This window comes from Pteropus medius, unplaced genomic scaffold (assembly GCF_902729225.1).
Source record: "Pteropus medius unplaced genomic scaffold, Ma_sr-lr_union100, whole genome shotgun sequence".
Classification (NCBI taxonomy): domain Eukaryota; kingdom Metazoa; phylum Chordata; class Mammalia; order Chiroptera; family Pteropodidae; genus Pteropus; species Pteropus medius.
The window spans coordinates 1,341,757-1,362,709 of NW_024349803.1; the positions used below are offsets into that span (position 1 = coordinate 1,341,757).

General features: G+C 45.0%; 1 protein-coding gene and 1 pseudogene across 7 annotated transcripts; both read left to right on the plus strand.

Moving 5' to 3' along the window:
- The first annotated feature begins 878 nt into the window (after window positions 1-878).
- ZSCAN20 (zinc finger and SCAN domain containing 20) lies at window positions 879-19,274 on the plus strand. 7 transcript variants are annotated; one of them, XM_039837019.1, is made up of 8 exons: window positions 879-998; window positions 6,918-7,433; window positions 11,002-11,170; window positions 11,783-11,859; window positions 12,112-12,196; window positions 13,893-14,579; window positions 15,665-16,093; window positions 16,642-19,274. In XM_039837019.1, the coding sequence occupies exons 2-8, from the start codon at window positions 7,017-7,019 to the stop codon at window positions 17,898-17,900; spliced, it is 3,123 nt and encodes a 1,040-aa protein (XP_039692953.1). In that variant the 5' UTR covers window positions 879-998; window positions 6,918-7,016; the 3' UTR covers window positions 17,901-19,274. The 7 variants fall into 7 exon arrangements, with proteins under 7 accessions (XP_039692953.1, XP_039692958.1, XP_039692955.1 ...); XM_039837024.1 differs by having other exon boundaries at window positions 15,668-16,093; XM_039837021.1 differs by having other exon boundaries at window positions 895-980; window positions 6,919-7,433.
- LOC120582700 (uncharacterized) lies at window positions 11,569-11,687 on the plus strand (annotated as a pseudogene).
- Window positions 19,275-20,953: the final 1,679 nt, after the last annotated feature.

Below are 20,953 nucleotides of genomic sequence, written 5' to 3' on the forward strand. Positions count from 1 at the left end.
TTGACTCCAGAGTCCATGATTTATCTGCATTATCTCATTTAATCTTCACAACACCTGCAATGCAGGTTCTATTATCTTATCTGCATTTTAAAGAAGAAAAAACCCAAAAACAAAAGAGATGTCGCAATTCGTTTAAGGCCACAGCTAGAAAGTAGTTGGGTTGGAATTTGGATCCATGTCCGACTACGAACCCACATTGTCAACCCCATGTTAGATTGCTGATATACTCTAAAGTATTTACAATGGTACCAAGCAACTGCATTTATATTAAAATTATTCAGAATATTATTATTCTAACAATGATTAGCATTCCTTCAACTCCCACGAAGTGCCATGCTCTGCACTGACTTACATAATAATAGGTAACATTCACTGTGCATTATTAAGACCCACGCCCGGAGCTAATCGTCTTGGTTGTCTTATTCATTGAAACCCAGAGACTCCGATGCTGTTATTATCCTTGCTTTACAGGTGAAGAAAGTGAGATTAACAATTGATCCAAAGTCATGCAGTTTAACTATGAGCTGGAAATCGAACCTATAATTGTCCAGCTCTCTCCTACCTACCAGTCTGGTCACCTCTAGTGACCCTCTGTCATTGTTACTTGTTTCTGATTTGATCTCCTCCCTATGGCTCTCGCTTGTCCCCTCCAACAGAACCCACTCCTTCGGCTCGAGTGCCCACCCACTGGGCGGTGCCGTTATCTCGGAGCCTGTGGAAAGGACCAGGATGGCAACAGGCCCCGCCCTCACGCTTGGAACCTATGCCGATGTGTTCTGGTGCCGAGGACCCGGAGAAGATGACACGTCTATTGGCTGACGACATCTGAAGGGCAGCAAGCAGAGGGCCCTCATCGGCGCTCGCGCGGTTCCTTCTAGGAGTTGTAGTCTCAGACGCTCCATTCCCGGGGTGGCGCCGTTCGGACTCCGCGTCCCAGCATTCCCTGCGCGAACCCTGGAGCACTTCCGCCCCGTTGTGAAGTGGGTGTCTCAAGGGTGAGAGTCTGGGTGGCGGGGCGGGGGCAGCTGAGACTCAGGGTTCTGGGGCTGGAGTTCTAGGAGGTGGTGGTGTCATGCAGGGGGCCGGGGAAAATGAGAGGAGAGAAAGAAGCTTTTATGTGTGGGTGGGGGGTGAGGAGCGGTCAGAGGATGAAGCGTCTGGAGATGGGAAGGGTCATAGAGGGGTTGGGGATGAGGAGGGAGATAGAGGGCCCTGGGAGTGAGGAGGGTCGTAGGGTCTGTAGGTGAGGACACCGAGAAAGGTTCTGGAGGTAGGAGAGTCATAGAAGGGTCTGGAGACCACAGAAGGAAAGATAGAAGGTTCTGGGGCCCTGGCAAGAAGTGAAGATAAGAGGGCCTGAGCTCGAACTCCAACCTTAAAAATAGTGTTCCAGCCTCTACCTGCCCACCTAGAACAAATATTTAATTTGTTACCCCCTTACACTTTCTCTGATGGTTGTGACCTCTGGAATCCAGTGGGTGGGACTGGCTATTATGTTCGGCCCTAAACCTGCACCTCTTTCCTTATGCCTGATGGAAGTGAATCGCACATTACCCAGGTGCCCTCTGATTCCTCTTGCATTCTTCCACATTCAGGCATCTTGGGATCTTTCAGTTTCCTTTGTGCCTTGAGTCTGCCTTTTCCTTGTCAAGGTTTTTGCTGAAGCTATCTTTTCACCTCCTACCCTGGACAAACTGTAGCTAGTGTGATTTCTTTGACTCACAAATCTGATTATGCCTTGTGCTTTAAAACCTTCATTGGCACCCAGCCCCCATCACCTATAGAACTAAGTACAAACACCAGATATTCAAGACCCTTCATAAACTACCTTGCAGCCTAATTTCCATGCATCCCACACTCCAGGGCTGTAAAAGTTTCCATCTCTTGGGAAGGGTGTTTGGTTTTCCATCATTGTATATGCTGTTCTCTGCATATACACTTTCCCCTCCTCCCCATTCTCTGCCAAGAGAACTATTCTTTCTTCAAGAACCAACTCAAATGTTACTTTGTTCAATTGCCTTAAGCAGCAGGTAAAGTCACCTTCCTCGGCACCCCTGCCAGCTCCCACAGACCTTTGACTGCATTTTCCAAATTTGATCATCATTATCTGACTTTTTTGTCCCTTCCACTGGACTTTAAGCATCTCCAGGACAGGAGTCACCTCCGTTTCTCCATTGCCCAATCCAGAGTAGTAACCACTTGATGAATGTGTGAATAAAGATCATCCAGGTGAGCCTTGATATACCAGGCTTGAAGACTGCTCTTCCAGTGGATTTCGGGTGGCATGAGCTTTAGTCTTCTGCCATCAGGTCTGTTACTGCTGGAAGCTGATTCATTGCCTTTGGGAGTTTAAGCCAGGAGTGGCAAATACATGAAATGTGTGCTGCCACTTCCCCTTCTTGTGTCTGGCAGTCATAGCTAATTGGTCACAGCACACATTCACATGGGATTCAGAGTCCTTAGCACAGTTGACTGAAGTTGGAGCTTTAAATGAAACCATTACTTTCCCTGGTTTAAGCCCTTAAGTGTGAGGTCAAACTGCTTAAGTAATAGCCTTGAACATCAGCCAAGTGAGCTTGACAGCCTTTGGGAATTCTCACTCTCTCTTTGGAGGTCACAGACCAGTCTTGGCCTTTCCCATAGGACTGGGGCAGATCTCTTCACATCCTCTTGTTTAGTGGGTGGGTTCTTCATGTCCATATCTATTCTCGCTACTCCAGAAGCCAGGATGCCTGTCAGCTTCCCTGTGTTTGTAAAGGGATCTGATTTTGACAGCAGTCAATACCTATCCCTCATTACTTAGGGGAATCTATACCCATTCTAGGTCTTCCTGGATATTGGAAGAAACCTTTGAAATCATTTAGCTGAAAGGTGGTGAAGTGACAGCACATGCTGAATGAAGCCTACCATCATGCTGTTTAATCCTAATAGTGTTTGAAACAATTTTGATTTGGTTGCCAATATTTAAAAATCCAAAGTTTTAGCTTTTCAGAAAAATGGGAAGGCCTGTGGACACTGGGCCAGTCGTCCCTCTGGTGCTCTATAGTAGCCACAGTCCCCACTCCAGTCATGGCCTCTGTAGCCATTTAAATTTGTAGCCACTGATTCTAATCTTTCTACTCCTTTGCTCCACTCCCATTGTACTATTTGGGGAACCTGGGGCAACTTCTGAGTAGGATCAGGTTGTAAGTTGTAGTCTAGATAGACAGCTGTCGAAGCCACATGACCTGTCCAAAGTCACACAGCTGGTAAGTAGCAGGAGTGGAAGTAGAACCCTGATCTTTCTACTCTGTCAATCATTGAGTTTGGATGACTGTCAGACCTAGAGGAGGCTATGTAGTGTAGTTAAACAAAACAAAACAAAAAAGAAACGGCAGAAGAAAATGCATCTGGGCTTAGATTCCAATTCTATTAACTTGCTAGCTGTGTGACCTAAAGTGAATCTTCATAGAAGCTCAGTTCCCAATGTGTAAATTGAGGATGGAGTCATACCTTACATGATAATGACATTCTAAAGTCAGCATGGAAGATAAAAATTACATTTAGCTAAAAATTGCAGTCAACTTGAAAATCCTTTGGTAAGGAGCCATTTAGAAACCAATATGCTGTCTTTCAATAAGCTAACCAGCCTAGCTGGGTTTTCTCAGTTGAACATTAGATGAAAGATTTATCCTATGATTAGGAATCCTGCTGTATGAAAGACATTCTGCTCACACTCAGTCGAAAGAGAGGCTTGAGGGAACTCAGACCAACCTGGGGACCAGCATTCAGGGGTAAGAACACCACATGCTCACAGTCTGGAATAGACACATAGTGAATGGGACTGGTGCAGTATTTAAATTATATCCTTTCTCTCTCTTCCTGTTTGTATGTAGTTTAATATGTATAAGTTATAGATCAGTGTAATGCAGCTCAACACTAATGACGCTTGCTTGCCTGGAGAATTCACTGAGATTATGAATGTAGAGCACTTAGCACCAGGCCTGACATCTCATGAACACCCAATAAATGGGGACTCTTTGAGGCTGCTGATCCTAGTGAGGCCCCGATATTCCTGGTAGTCTCAGGACTGAGGAATGCCCTTGTCTGTTTTTCCTCTGTCATCTCTGTGTGAAGTCACCCTGCTGTTGGCTGACCGTGTTGACCTCCTTCTGTGGATATGCTGCTATTTATATCTATCTAAGAAAGTAGCAGAAACATCTTGCAGATTTGTATTTGAAAATAACCTTTGGGACTTTTAAGTCTTCCCAGAAGAAAATACCTATTATCTGAGACTCTGGGCTTTGGGTCTGGTGGAACTACAAACTGCCTGTTTTGTTGTAGTGTTCACTCTGTGCAGGAGTACAAACCTCTTTGCTCGCTTGTTGTCTGTCTCTCTCATTAGACTGTAATTTTTATGCAGGTAGAGACTGTCCTAGTTACTGTTGGCTCTCTAGCTCAGTGCAAGGTACTTGGTGGGACTCTGTAGATGACTGGTGAATTAGTTCTTGTGTGAGAGTGACACAGATGTGTTTGGGCAAGTGCACCATTAAGGTTGCAGTTACAAAGGAAATTTCGTGAAAGGTTAACTCTTTAACTCAATGTAAATTATGGACCTTCCATAGCCCATTAGGTTTTTAATGTACCAGATTTATTATTTTAATAAAAGGCAACAAAACTTCCAATGACCCTGCTATTTATTAGACACTGAGTTGAGCACTGTGGATCCAGAAGTGAGTAAGATATAGTACTGGCCCTAGTAATGCAGTCTAATGGGGGCTGTCAGATGTAAGGACAGGCAACTACAATAGTGTAGGGTAATACCTATATTAGAGTTATATGCCAGCTGCTTTGGTACCACAAGACTGGGGAGGCGATTCTTGGAGAGCAGGAATGAGGGCAGGACATGAAAAGAACATGTCAAAGAACTCTTAACAAATGTTGTGACATTGAGCCGATAGCTAAAGGATGAGCAGGAAGTTGCCAGGTGGTCATGAATTGTGTTCCTAGCCTCTCCCTAAGTATGTGGAGGTCTTTAGAACAAGCCTTCGGTTTTCATCACCCATGCCTTATTTTCAGAACTTCTGGTCAGATGGCCTAAAATCAAAATACCCGCGTCCCTCCATTCTCAGTTCAGCTATGTCATTCGCACTTGGAAGCAGCTAATAGCCTCCTTTGAGTAGGCATTTTTTTTTTAATGTGATCTAGATATGTTTGGAATGACAAAGAGCTCATTTTTCTAGATAACCTAGCTCGAGTGTTGTCAGAGTCTTTATTGTGTAAAAGAAGCAGCCCCAGACATTCATGCAAGTTCATGCAACAAGCATTTACTGAGAGCCTCCTGTGTTTAGTGCACTACGCTTATTGTGGGTGTGGGGGCAGGAAGAGTGCGGAAAAAAGAGAAGTAAGCTATAATCCTTGTCCTCGGTGAGGCTGTAATCTCTCTGGGGACACATGTACACGCATCCCTCTGATATAACCTAGAAAGTGGCAAGTGTCACAGAGATGGAAATAAAGAGAAAAGAATTCCTCTGGTGTGAGTAAGAAGGTCATTCTTTTTAATCTAGTGTGCACAGAAAGGGATTAATTATAATCCTTGCTTCATGACACGTCACCGTCATTAGTTGACCATTATTTCATTGTTTATTGAATGCTTCCTATGTGCCGAGCACTGTGCCAGGTCCCTTAGGAAGCCTTTGATCTAGTGAGAAAATAATTATAATAAAGTACGATCAGGGTAATGATACAGAAACCGTAAGGTGGCGTGGAAGCTTGTGGCCGAGGACTGGATCTTGTCTCAGGGCACAGGGAGGGCCTCTTGGCAAAAGTAGAATTTAAGCTGAGACCTAGCTAGATGAAGAAAGGGAGGAGACTATTCCCAAAGGAGACCCCAACATGTGGGGAGGATTCAGAGGGCAGCTCGATGTAGGAACTACAGGCTGAAACATTGTGACTAGTGGGAGCATGGTAAAGAGATGAGGTGGAGACTTGGGCAAGGTTTGTACTTTATCCTGAGGGAAATGGGAAGCCATTGAAGAGTGTTTAGCAGAGAAGTGACATTGTCAGATTTGGCTGTAGTCTGTTGTGCAAAGAATGGACCAGGGGTTGGGGCGAGGGGAGCAGAAGCAGGGGCATGAGTTAGGAGGCTGATCAAGTGATAAACATGATGATTCTCTGGACGGAAGTGGTGTCACTGGAGATATAGATGCTTAGAAAGCCAAGTGGACAAAACTTGGTGATGTATTAGATGTGGGAAATCTTGGAGAAAGATGATGACCAAATAACTTGATGGAAGGTAGGGCCTTCATTGGCTGGAGACCTCCAGAAGAGATTCGCAGGAGAAAATGATGAAATCAGTTTTTGGCCTATTGAGTTTGAGGAGCCTAAGAGACAGTCAAGTGGAAATGTCCCATAGGTGGTTGGATTTTGGCATTTGGAGGTCTGGGATCAGGTCCTGGCTGAAGTTTTGGGAATCATATAGATGGTGAAAATGCCAAACAGGTAGGATGACCAAGAGGGAGTGTAGAGTGAGGGAGATTTTGCAAGGAGAGCATCCTTAGGGGAAGACTAAAGCTTTAATGCCGAAGAAGAAAGGACTTCTGAAGGGGCTGATGTTTGGATCCCAACTTGAAGGAAGGAAGGTCAGACTTTGGACACGTGTAGAGGGAGGAAGGCTGTGTTGGGACCAGATCATGGAGGCCTTGGTGCCAGGCTAAGGCATTTAGCATGTCCCAGAGGATTTGACACTGTGCTGTCTTCCTCCGGTGTACTGGCTGCTGGTTTTGGTGCCAGATAGTGGTCTAACTTCCAGCTTATGGGAAAGGGGCACCTCTTAGCTCCCTCGCCCAAAGTAGAGGCAGTGGTGGGTATGTGGGAAGTGAGGAAAGGGAAGCTCCTGGGTCCTCTTGCTCACTCTGTCCTTTGTCTTTCTGCCTTCAGAGCCTTGGGAAGCATTTCCTTTCCAGGAGCCCCTTGAAGGACACAGGAAGACGCCGGATGAGGACAACCCAGCTGAAGCGAGGCATCCAGGATAGAGCATGGCTGTAGCCCTGCAATCCCAGGCCCAGACCTCTCCCCCAGCAGAGCTCGATGAACTTCTGATTGTGAAACTGGAGGAGGACACGTGGAGATCAGAATCCAGACCCCGGGAGAAGGAACATGACCCTGTCTCTGGCCGTGAGGCCTCCCGCCAGCGCTTCAGGCAGTTCCAGTACAGGGAAGCAGGTGGACCCCACGAGGCCTTCAGCCAGCTCTGGGCACTCTGTTGTCGCTGGCTGAGGCCAGAGATCCGCCTCAAAGAGCAGATCCTGGAGCTGCTGGTGCTGGAGCAGTTCCTGACTATCTTACCCCGGGAGGTCCAGGCCTGGGTGCAGGCGCGCCACCCTGAGAATGGCGAGGAGGCGGTGGCCCTGGTGGAGGATTGGCACCGAGAGGCCCGGGCTGCAGGACAGCGGGTGAGGCAAATAGTCTGTTCTTGCCTTGCAGGTCAGGCAAGGCAGCAGGGATGTGATTAGGTTAATGATTGCCAAAATAATAATTACTATTGTAATTGAGCAGTTGACATTTATTGAGCACTCACTGTGTGTCAGACACTGTTCTAAGCTTTCTAGATGTGTTGCTCATATCTAATCAACCCCGCAACCCAATAAGGTAGGTACTGTTATCATTGCTATTTTTCAAATGGGTAAACAGACTCAGAGAGGTAAGTAACTTGTCCAAATTTATATTGAAATGAAAGTATTGTGGATTTAACATTACAGTTTCGACAGTTTGCAAGAGACCCTGAAGGCCCACAATATAATTTATAATTTGCTATGACACAGATTTGGATCCTGCTTTGGAGCTGGTATTTACATAGAAGCAGCCCTTTAGCTGGCTGTAGGCTGAGCCAGCCACCTAGAACCTTCATCTTGACATAACTCTATTTGCTTCTGCTTGTTCTGTAGTTGGTAATTCTTGTGATACTAAATCACACTTTGTTGGGGGAAATTATAGCTCTGAGAACATATCCCTTGTGAACGGCAGGGGTTTTCTCTATGTTGTAAAATATGCAGATGGGAGATTAGAGGGAGAAAATTTAATTAAGGTCTGTGACTTTGCTTTTTGGATTCCTTTACAAACTGATTGAAGATACAGAAAGCATAATATTTAAAGTTACAGAACTAAGTAAGAGAAAGCATACCTAATTTTAATATAGCATTCCACCCTCCCATGCGATTTCTTTTAAAGAAACCAGCTATTTGCCTTAAGTGGCAGCGAAGAAACAAATGGAAGTCTTAGGACTTCAGAGCTGGAAGATGAAAAAATTGAGACCCAGAGATGAGAATTGACTTAAATGAAAGTCTTTATGATTCTTCATCTGTAAAATCAGAGGGTTAGACTATAATAAAAGTTCTCAGATTATACCCCTGTGAGCTGAAAATTGAAGGAAAAAAAAAGTGATGGAATTTTATCTCGCGTTTTTTGTGTGATTTTTATTTTTGACCTGCTCCTGAGTGTTCACAAATGTCAAAACAAATTTTTAAGAAGCAAAGGAGCTTGACATATATGTTGTAGCTTGTGCTCTTAACATTGCAAGATACGTAACTTACATTCTCTGCACGTAAAAATTTTCCAAGTCTTAATAATGGAACCAAATATATTAACTATGGCCCTCAAAGAGAACCACCACCTGAAAAAAGGTCAATGCTTCCTGAGATAAATGACCTCTGAGGTATTTTCCTTAAAGACATCTTTCAGCTCTGCTGCTTTGCGATTTTTAACTTGTTTATTACGTCCTTACCCTCTTGCAGACCTCCTCTCCCCATCATGTGTGTAAACATAAAAAATAAAATAGACTATTTTTTAGAGCAGTTTTAAGGTCACAGCAAAACTGAGCAGAAAATGCTGAGTTCTTATATGCCCCCTGCCCCCCACACACGCACAGCCTCCTTCCTTATCAGCATCCCCACTGGAGAGGTACCTTTGTTACAATCGATGAACCTGCACTGGCACATCATTATCTCTCGAAGTGCGTAAGTTTACATTAGGGTATTCTCTTGGTGTTGTACGGTTCTGTATAATGACTATAGTATCATGCAGAATGGTTTCATTCATTGTCCTACAAATCCTCTGCGTTCTGCATATTCATTCCTCCCCTTAACTTCTGGCAACCATGGATCTTACTTCTTCACAGTTTTGCCTTTTCAGAAAGGCTTTTTTCATTTAGTAATATGCATTTAAATTTCCTCTATGTCTTTTCATGGCTCGATAGCTTATTTTTTTTTAGTGCTGAATAACATTTCATTGTTTGGATGTACCAGAGTTGATCTGTTCACCTACAGAAAGACATCTTGGATGTTTCCAAGTATTGGCAATTATGAACAAAGCTGCTGTAAACATCCATGTGCAGACTTTTGTATGGTGTATAGGTATTTTTGATGGATTCTTTGTTCATCTCTACCCCAACCAGTAGCCTACTGATTTTTTTCTTCCTCATTGTCACTTGAGTCCACTTCTTTCTATGTCCACTGTTACCATCCATGAAATCAGAATCTGTGCTTAGGCATAGCAATAGATGAAGGAGCTAGGGCTGGGAGTGAGGGTCATTGTGGAGTCTAGTCACAGTTCTGCTGTGGATTGTAAGATTATAACTATAACAAAGTGAGGTTTTTTTTTTTTTTTGTCTTAACCATATAAGAATGTTGATAAGCAGAGGTTTTCTCCCTGTGAACCACACAGGACATTGGTGGATCTCCTTATCTGGAATGGCTTTTTATGCTGATGGCCCATTCCTATATAGCTTCTTAGTGGTAAACATCCTCTTTTTGAGATCAGCCAGAAGATTTTTGGAGAGAAATTTGTCAAAATCAATAAGTTGATGAAGATGGATGTTATTATTTTGAGTCAAGAAATAAGATTCAGAGCAGTGTATATAGTTGCTACCTTTTGTGTAAAAATAGGGAAGAAATAAGAATGTGTAGTTACAGTGGCTTGTACATAAAGATGTATGTAAAATGATGCAGAACAGTAGTTTCCTGTAGGGATGGGTGAGGGAAGAAACTGGGCACATGGTGTGGGGACAGGGCTGGGATGGGGTATTTTCACTGAATATACCCGTATATATTTTTTCTATTTTTGCACCATGCAAGTCTTGAAAATACCTACTGAAGAAATCAAAATACATTTTTTAAAGTGAATTATTTCGGTAAGGCAATGAGATTGTAATACTGCTGGGGTTTTAGGGTGAGGAAATAACATCTCAGCCTTTACTTCTGAATTTGAAACTGAGAGATAGAGATAAAAAATTGGCTTTGATAATGCTGAATTGGGTTATATCATCTTTTAACTGATTATTCCCTTTAATTTTGCACATATTCTTTGTATCTCTGAGTACTTCTACATTGAAATGAATTGCCACTTCTGTTTTATGGTGCTTTATCTTTGCCGACCCTTCTGTTCTAAGGGTAGATGTGCCTCTCTGAAATAGCACATACTTTTTTCTTTTTTTCATTTTAAAATTCCATCCGTAATTCCTTGTCCCTCCTTTATCTTATGTTTATTTTTTATTTTCTTTGCCTTTCAGCAGGAATATTTAGAGCAATTACATTTAGAGTTATATTTATATCTGTTTTTCTGCTTCTTTGCTTTTTAATGTAAACCTGATTAACATTTGTCCTTTTTTGATAACTAAAAATCAAACAACCTGTTTTCGATGTTTAGTGATTATTTTTTAATATCAATAATTTTACGTGATTTATCTCTTTACGATTCAGAAATGTTTTGAACAGTAGCAGCCTCGTTGAGATACTTGTATAGCCTCCCTGCATTGAAGAAGACGTTAGTCATTTGGGGGTTTAAATAATGCTCTATTTACTGAAGTCAGTCTGGTGGCTTTGTTTTCATACTTTGAGCCATCTTTGGGTCTTAAAAAGAGCCTGCTAACCTCTGGGCCACAGTTGTGCTAAAAAAAAAACATTTTCTGCCTACTAAAATTGGTCTTACTGAACTGACGATTGGGAATTTTGACCATCTTGTGTGTAGGAAGTGGAGTTGCGTGCAGAGGAGACCAGGTCCTTAAAGGTAGTGCATGAATCTCCCGCGGATCATTGGCCCGAGGAACAGCCCCAGAGGCAGTGCATGAAGAACCTATGCCCCGACCTTCCCAAGCATCTAGACACCAAGGTGGTGCCCCAGACCTTGAAAGAGAGTGGTGAGTACCAAGAATCAGGGACAAGCAGGGAAGAGGAGTGAGGGGTTTGGTAAGGAAGGGTACATGGGGAGGAGAGGTGTCCAGAATTCAAGGCAGGGAATAGAATGTCTACTGGATACACTAAGGCAAGTAAACATTGTAAAAGAGGGTGAAGCTCTCGATGGTGTCATTCTCCTCCCGCCTCCTCTCCCCCATAGCTGAGTCATGTGGCAGGTTCAGGCTGGGAATGGGGCGCGGTGGTGATCATAGGAGCTCCGGGCTGCCATTTCACACATGGCACATCACCCAAAGCAGTGTAGGAGCTAGATGCTCTAGAAGGGAAGGAAAAGGGGAAATCTGCTCCGGCTACAGGGATAGTCTCGGTTTGACCCAAGCATGGCTTTTGGAAAGCTGGACCTGTCTACAGCCATGCCACCCTGAACGAGCCCGATCCCATCTGATTTCAGAAGCTAAGCAGGGTCGGGCCTAGTTAGTACTTGGATGGGAGACCACCTAGGAAGACCAGGTGCTGTAGGTGTACAAAAAACAAAAACAAAAACAAAGCTGGACCTGAGAGGGCATAGTTTTCTGGGAACCAGAGCTTGGGTTTCAGAGTCTTTTTCTTCTCCTCAGCGGTCCTCACTCCCCGAGTCCCTACCCTCCCAAAGATGGGGAGCGTTGGAGATTGGGAGGTGACAGCTGCGTCCCAGGTAAGCTGCCGTTTGTTCTCCTTTTCCTGTCATTACTTCTCCTGTGCTCTTGCCCCTGTACTCTTCTCTCTCTGTGGCCTCCCCTCAGCAAAAGTGCACAAGACTCAGGGTGTCAGTCCCCTGGGCTGCTCCTTAGTCACACTGCTCCTTACAGTGCTAGCCTCACACCCGGTATCCCTGTGTCCCCATTATCTTTCCTGGTGGGGTTCCCAGGCAGTTTTCAAGGGTCAGTGACATTTGTACATCCCACAGGAAGCCCTGGGCCCTGGCAGACATGCTGAGAAGGAGTTTCGCAAGGACTCCCCAGGAGACAACTGTGAGAACGGCATGTCCCTGGGTAAGGAGACAGTACCTGCTGAGGAAGATGTTGGATTTCCAGTACACTCAGTTCCCAAAGAGCGTTTTATCACTCCCTTACGACTTGTGGCTCTGTGAAGTCTGTGGAAATTCAGGGATAGGAAGAAGACATGCTTTTTGTAGCCAACACTGATGGCAGGGATGGACTGTGGGGAGTGGAGTCTGCCTGGATAGAGGCTGGTAGGATGGAGGCTGGCAGGATGGCTTCTAAGAGCCTGCCCTCAGGGCTCGTTACCTTTATTTTCTCGGTACATTCACCATGGTGCTGGGGCTGGGCCCAGCCTGCTATCTCAGAAAGCTATCTTTTCAGCACTGAACAGGATCCACCTCTCTGGTGTATTCAAGTGAGCTACACCCCTGAAACTGATGCACTAAACCACAATGAAGATATCACAGGGCTGAAAATACTTGAAGCCTATATGAACAACACAGACCCCTTTCTCTGTGGGCACATCTAAACGGGAAGCCAAAGAGTAACCTTGTGGAGCCTGGGATCAGTATGAGGAGAGTTAGACACGGGAGTGAGATTAAATAGAAGACAGTGATAAGTCCGACTCATGTCAGTAAGGTCAGATACTACAAACCTGTTGGCTACTTGCTTGTCAGTGTAGCCCCTTCTTACATATGATATCTGGGGAAAATAGCATTCAAAAGAGCAAACTTTGGAAAATGCTGAACTAGATAATTCTTAAACCTCTCTTAGCTCTTAACTCTTTTTTCATCTGGTTTTCATCAAATATTTATTTTAATTAAAGGCTTCTGTTTCGTTAGGGTTAGGAGCTGTTGGGACAGCAGTCCTGTAAATGTAGCTAACTTTTAAAAAACAAGGACATTTATTTTCTCAATATGGGAAGTCCAGAGGAGAGCAGCCACAGTGCAGATTGGCTCAGCAGTGTCAAAAGGGACCTAGGTTCTTTCTTTCTGCTCTGTCATCCTCAGTCTCAGCTTCATATTAAAGCTATTTTGTGTCAGAGTCAGAAATAGATGCCAAAGGCAATTAAGGCCACAAGTTTCCTAGCAGGAGGCTCACAATGCACGCGCATGCGCGTGCGCGCGCACACACGTAAGAAACCTTTTCTCCAACCACTGACTTAATTCTGATTGGGCCAGTTTAAATCATGTGCCTATCTGTGGACCAGTGACAGTCACTCTTTTGTATGACAAGGACAAAAAACAACAGAGCCAGGGCCCCTGGAATCCTAGGCCCCTGGGCGGACTCATAAGTGGCCAGCTCATCACCATTACAGTCTTCTGCTGTTTCCTCGGGCCCCCAGCCCCCTTCCTCCTGCTCCTCCACCTCTGCATCACTATCCCCCAGCCTGGGGACTGCCACAGCCTCTCCTGAACCCTCTGTGGCTCTGATGGCTGTCCGAGCCCTCACCAGAGCCTCCAGCTCCTCGTAGAAAGGACAGGTTCCCGGTGGGTGGCTGCTCTTTATATTGTTTCATTACAAGGACAAAAAAGCAAATGAACAAAGCAAGCCGGCCAATTGATGTTTTTGGTGACGTGATTCTATTATCTCTAGTTACCTCCCTCTGTCCCACCAGACATTTGAAGACATGGGAATTTCTCATCAGCCTCTTGCAGATAAATAATATGTTTCAGAGACATTTTGGACAAAGATTCTGCTCAACAGATCATTCTACTTAATAATTTCTCTGCTTCCTTTTACATAGGAGTTCCAGTTTCAAAACCAAATATCATTTCCCAGCGAGAGCAAGGACCAGAATTTTGGAGTCCAAGTCTTATAAATTCTGGAAAAAGGAACACTGTAGATTACAGCCTGGATAACGAGCAAACAAAACCAGGTCCAGCATTGGCCTGGAGGGACTCAAGGGCCTGGGAAGAACAATACCAATGGGACGTGGAAGACATGAAGGTGTCAGGTGTGCACTGGAGCTATGAGGAGACCAAGACTTTCCTGGCAATTTTGAGTGAGTCTCCTTTCTCTGAAAAGCTCCGGACTTGTCACCAGAACCGCCAGGTGTACCGGGCCATAGCAGAGCGGCTGAGGGCACGGGGCTTCCTGCGGACACTGGAGCAATGTCGCTACAGGGTCAAAAACCTCCTACGAAATTATCGGAAGGCCAAGAGCAGCCACCCACCGGGAACCTGTCCTTTCTACGAGGAGCTAGAGGCCCTGGTGAGGGCTCGGACAGCCATCAGAGCCACAGAGGGTTCAGGAGAGGCTGTGGCAGTCCCCAGGCTGGGGGATAGTGACGCAGAGGTGGAGGAGCAGGAGGAAGGGGGCTGGGGGCCCGAGGAAACAGCAGAAGACTGTAATGGTGATGAGCTGGCCACTGACGAGTCCGCCCAGGGGCCTAGGATTCCAGGGGCCCCGGCTCTGTTCCACAGTCGCGTTGGTAAGAACACAGGGCTTTCGTCAGATCGAGATTCCAGCCCGCCTGCTCGCCAGACCTCTGTCTCCTGAGTTCAGGGCACAGAAGTCTGGATCAGTGCTCCTGGATCAGGTGCTCAGTTCCTTAGGTCATCCTTAAACCCTTGCTCTTTTCTTTTATGATCAGTTTTCCTTGTATAAGTTTTCTTAGTTATAGAAACAAACACTTTTAAAATCCTAAGGGATCTTAAAGAGCTAATTGGGCATTCCCCAAAGTGTGTCACTGGTAGAGTGAGGATATGACAGATGTTGGGTTGTGTGAGTGAACTTTTAATGTGTGTGATTTCACAGATAGTAAATTTAGGTAAAGAAAGATAGTGAAATATTTAACAGATAGAGCAGAAATCGTGACAGTATAAAGTCTGAATGATCAATGTTGGAGAAACACTCAAACATTGTAAAAGTGGAAAGACTGAAGCCTAAGAGACAAAGTGTCTTATTTCAAAATCCACAGTGAAGCAGGGCAGAGTCAGGATCAGAGCCCAGGGTTCCAGCCTCTTATGTGGTGTTCCCTCCAGCACTCTGCTTCCCTGGCGCATCATTAACCTGCAGAGGAACTGATAACAGACCACTTCCTTTTCCTTTTGCACAAGGGCATCCTCAATTGGACTCTATTGCAAGATTATTTGAAGTCCATTTATGTCTTTAGGGAGTCTTAGTTCCCATCTTTGTTAAAAGGAAAATTCATAAAAGTAAGAGGATATGTATTGAATGGATACATAGAGTCTCTTGGTAATCCACTTATAGGCCTTTCCCTGAACCAGTCAGCTGAAGCCAGGGGAGTGGGGTCACCTGCTATATAATATGGCCACCTAAGTCCTCCCCTTCAGCCAAGACTCTTACGTGTTAATAGACTCTCTTAGAAGGGGGTGGGGGTGGGAAGCTCTGGCATAGCCCTGAGAAGCAAGGGTATATTCTTTGTTGGTGCCTCAGGCACCTGGACAATTTCTGAGGTCCTTGTGTTCTAGGCATTTAGCAGGTGACCCCGATACCTGATGACCTAAGCAAATTTCATTTAAGTCACAATTCTGAACTCTTTACTCCTGACAGCAGGTGTGCACTGGGGCTATGAGGAGACCAAGGCCTTCCTGACCATTCTCAGTGAGTCCTCATTCTCTGAAAAGCTTCGCACCTGTCACCAGAACAGTCAGGTGTACCGGGCCATTGCAGAGCGGCTGTGTGCACAGGGCTTCTTGCGGACACTGGAGCAGTGTCGCTACAGATTCAAAAACCTTCTTCGAAGCTACCGAAAAGCCAAGAGCAGCCACCCACCAGGAACATGCCCCTTCTATGAGGAGCTGGACTCACTGGTTAGGGCTCGGACTGCGGTCAGAGCCATGGGGACCATCAGGGAGGCAGCAGGTCTCCCTATGTCTGGGCAGAGCAGTACTGAAGCTGATGACCAGGAGGCCTGGGATGAGATGGCAGATGAAGATTCCATCAAACCTCCAACTCCATGTCCTAAAACCCCTGACACTGGTAAGCCTGTAGTAACTGGATGTCCATAAAATCTGCAAGCACTCAGACAGAGTGAGGGAGTCAGGCTCATTAACTTGTCTTAGAACTACAATGGAGAATGGAGTCAGATAGGAAAAGGATTTGTGCTTTGCTTAGATTATCCAGTCTCTAGCTTAGTGTAATCCCCCAAATGAGATAAGCAATCAGGTCTAGATTTTACTGGGATTCATTTGGGCAATTACGCAGTTTATCCAGTTTCATATGATGTAAGATATACTGATTGTATTTGAAGAAGGAGGTGTTTATTATCAAAAAGTGGGATAGGGGAGTTGGTTGGGGAGACTCACCACCTGTCTGTTTGGCTAGGGCTCATGGCTCCCAAACTCTTCCTCAGCTTTGCAGGTCAGAAATGCATGTATACTCCAAAACTTGATCAATTTCATGTTAGCCACATTTATAAGATGTGAGATACAAGATACAAATTCATGTTAGCCAAATTCACGAGACACAAAATACAGACATGTAAATAGACACTAATGAACAAAAATCATTTCTGTCCATTCTTCCAGGTTTTGAGATGAGGCATGAAGATGAAGACCAGAGTTCAGAGCAGGATATTTTTGAGGATTTGCCTGGAGCTTTATCAAAATGTGCTACAGAAATCGTTTGCCACCCTCATGACTGGGGAGAAGACAGTGAAAATGAAAATGAAGGCAAAGGACAGTGGGAAAATCCGTCACAGGAGCAGTGGGAAGAATATTCTTCTGAAGAGGATTTAGAAAAACTTATTGACCATCAAGGCCTGTACCTTGCAGGGAAACCCTACAAGTGTGACACATGTGTGAAAAGCTTCAGTCGGAGCTCTCACTTCATTGCCCACCAGCGGACACACACAGGCGAGAGGCCCTACAAATGTCTCAAATGTGGGAAAAACTTTAGTGACCGCTCCAACCTCAATACCCACCAGAGAATTCACTCTGGAGAGAAGCCCTACAGATGCCTCGAATGTGAGAAAAGCTTTAGCGACCACTCAAATCTTGTCACCCACCAGAGAATCCATACAGGGGAAAAGCCGTATAAATGTGGGGAATGTTGGAAAAGCTTCAACCAGAGCTCAAACCTTCTGAAACATCAGAGGATCCACTTAGGAGAAAATCCTGACCACTGTAGTGAGCCTGGGGAAAACGCTGGCCAAAGCCCATCTTTCAGTGCTCACTGGAGGAGCCTGACAGAGGCGACATCTCCTGAACAACCTCAAAGTGCCAGTAAGAACTTGAATTCATCTGGACCACATAGTACCAACTCAGGGGAGAAACTCTATCAGTGTTCTGAATGTGGAAGGACCTTTTCTAAGAGCTCTGCCCTCATTAGTCACCAAAGAATCCATACGGGAGAGAAACCATATGAATGTGCTGAATGTGGGAAAAGCTTCAGTAAGAGCTCCACACTGGCTAACCACCAGCGAACCCACACTGGGGAAAAGCCATATAAGTGTACAGACTGTGGAAAATGCTTCAGTGAGCGCTCCAAGCTCATCACACATCAGAGAGTGCACACAGGAGAGAAGCCCTACAAATGCCTTGAGTGTGGAAAATTCTTCCGTGACCGTTCTAACCTCATTACTCACCAGAGGATTCACACGGGAGAGAAGCCTTATAAGTGCAGAGAATGTGGGAAATGCTTTAACCAGAGCTCTAGTCTCATTATTCACCAGAGAATCCACACTGGGGAGAAACCCTACAAGTGCTTGGAGTGCGGCAAAGACTTCAACAATAGCTCCCACTTCAGTGCCCACCGGAGAACGCATGCAGGAGGAAAAGCATCATAGGAGACAACTCCCTCCGCAACAAAAGAGATAAACGTGTATTTAAATTTCCCAAGATCATAAGATGTGTGGTAGAACATTCCCAGTTTTTAAGTTTGGTGTATACCCAGGGAAGTTATCTTGATATAATCCAGGTCATTTGGAAGTGAATTACAGATGCTAAGGATCCAGACTTGAAGGCACTTTTCTTAAGTGTAATTTGTTTTTCTCCTGTAAAAAACACTTTCAGTCCTCAGGCTATCCTTACATTTGCTGTCATTTAAGGGCTTTATTAGTGTTTGAGCCAATCTGGTAATTTAGGGGATTAGAGGCAAATCAGTGGTCCTGAGTAGTGATTTCAAACCTTGCTCTGCCTTCACACTGTCCACATGTACATGCACCCCATTGGCATACATTGCAAATTCTCCCACATGGCAGTTTTCATTTGAGGCGTATCTTCACAGGAGAACTTTGAGACACTGGTGAGAGAATGGCATAACTGAGAATTAGTGGCTTGGAGCAGGCCACTGTGAGCTCAGTAAAAAGTAGGAATAAATGACGTTTTACTAAACTGTTATTGTTAATAATAGCAAAAATAGCCAGTATTGAACATTTACTCTTCGGTAGGCTCTGTGCTAAGCAGTGTTTACACATCATCATTTAATCCTCACAGCAGCCTCAGGAGGTAGGTACTAATATTCTTCCCAGAAGAGAAGCGAGGCTTGGGAAGCTTAAGTAACTCGCTTGGGTCACACATCTGAAAATGGCAGAGGCAAGATTCAACCAGATCTGTCTCTCCAGAGCCTGAGGTGCTCTTACTGCCATACTGAATCCCTTTTCACATTAGGGTAGGTAACTCAAAACACTTTGTAGACCAAATTTCCTGTTAAAATTCCTTTATAAATTCTCCTTTTAAGAAATATGGAAACCTAGAATACCTAAAGATTAAAAGTCTTGAGATATTCTGAGCTGACAGTGTCCTTTGAGCAAGGATGAGCAATTACCAAAGCACTTGATGTGAATTTCCATCGTTATGATAATATGTGTGAGAGATATAGGTAGGTGCAGATAGGGAAAAATATATAGCCAAAATGTTCCTTCCAGTGAGCTACTGCTTTGGCTAAGGAAAGGGAGTCTAAGAATTTCCCTTTTCTCAGGGAGTCAGCTCTGCTTGTTGTGACCTTTGGCTGGATTGTAAGTAAATTAAACCCTACAGAAACATGGGCTTCCTCACCAGTGTTCACTCATCCCTGTGTTTTTGCCTCCCTGGCTCTTTCCCTCTTGGCACGGCAGAAGCTTTGTTTCTGATCCCCATGCCAAGACTGAGGTGGAAGGGAGATGGAAGGAGTTGGTTTGTGTGTGGGACGTTACTGAGAGGACTTTGGATACGGTTCTACCTTCCAAGTTCATGGCACAGTTTTTTCCTAAGCCATCTTGTCCCAGGCTTACCCCATGCTCTCTAAATGTTGGCCATTAAGACCAGCCTCCCACACAGACTAAAGGTTCACACAGAATGCTTTTCTTATTTTCAGCATTTTGGTGTCCAGAGTTTCTCCTTAGGAGGGTCTAAAAATGTTGACTGGGGACTTTGGTTTCCATAGGATTTTAAAGAAACATCCCTCTTCTGAATCTGCCTATGACATTGAGATGACATTCATACCCTGGTTATTTCGTTATCAGTGAATGTAATGGAACCTTTAAGAACAAAGCTCTCTTTCTGGTCTCATGAGAAGTCAGTGGAGAGATTTGCACTCCCTTTCAGTGGAGCTCCTTAACATCTTCCTCTGCTACCCAAGAACCAGCTCACCTGGGATCACTGCCCCTCGACTTCTTCCCAGCTTACCTTTTTTGGCTCACATTATCTCTGAGGGGCAGGGGTCGTGGGTGAGCCTTGGACTAGGACCAGTGGGTTGCTGGTAACTGCAGTAATTAGGTGAAACAGGGAACCGTGTGAGCTGAGAGGAAGGATCCCAAAAAAGGGTATAAGGGTTTCAGGGAAAGCACAGTGTTGTGAAGTAGTATAGACTCAAGGTGGGGCTGAGGACCTTAGCTTCTTAGCACTGTTGGGGTATAAAATGGGAGGAAGGGAGTAGTGGGAGCTGAGATTGGAGGGGTGCTGAGGCAGGGTCATGGAGGACCTCATGTCTCAGTGGAGCTTGGACACCAGGCCGAGGGTGACATGGTCAGAGGTGATTTGTCAAAATCTGCTGAATGGAACTTGGATATGCTGCAGTCAGGACGATTTGTTGGGACACTATTGTGATATTCCATTTAAAAGGGAAGGTCTGAACTATTAAAGCAGTGGTTACACTGAAAAGAAGGGGATGGATTTGAGAGGTTTCAGAGGCTGAATTGAAGACAGCAGAGGAAAGATAGAAGAACTTGGGTGACAGGGTAGAGCGTGTCATTGTTCAGAGTAGGGAACACAAGGAGGAGATGCAGTTGGGGCAAGAGGGCAGAAGGTTGTAAGTTTGGGTTGGGTGGGACATTTTGTACTTGACGTGTCTTAGGGACATCTGAGTGTGAATATGCAATAGGCATTTGGATGTCTGGGCCAGAAGCTAGGGGGAGAAGATAGGACTAGAGAGTTATCTGTGTATGCATGGTAATCAAATTCATGAGAAAGAAAGTATGTTCAAGTCAGAAGTATTGGGCATAGGACAGAATTTGAAAAGCACCAAGTATAGAGGAAGAGCCCTCTCAAAGGAGATCTAGACCACTGTCCACTCCCACCTCCTTCCACTCACTTCTATCTTTTGGACACTGCCTCTGTCACCGACGACACCTGAATTCTCAGTGTAGTCCTGCATCTTCTGGAACCTTCACTGTGGAAGCCATGCTGAGCTCTGCATAGAATTGAGATGGTAGCTTCTTTACCTCGAGTGTCACCTCTTGCCCTGCTCTTGGAAGTGTGGTTGTGTCTCATGTTTCCAGAGGTCAGTTTTGATGTTTATTACCTATCTCTCCTCTCTCTTAACTCAACTGTAGGTGCAGCCATGAAAGAGGGCAGCGTGGGCCAGGAGAGAAAACTTGGCCCAGGTGGACCCGCCCTCTCTGTTTACATGAGTCTACCTTTG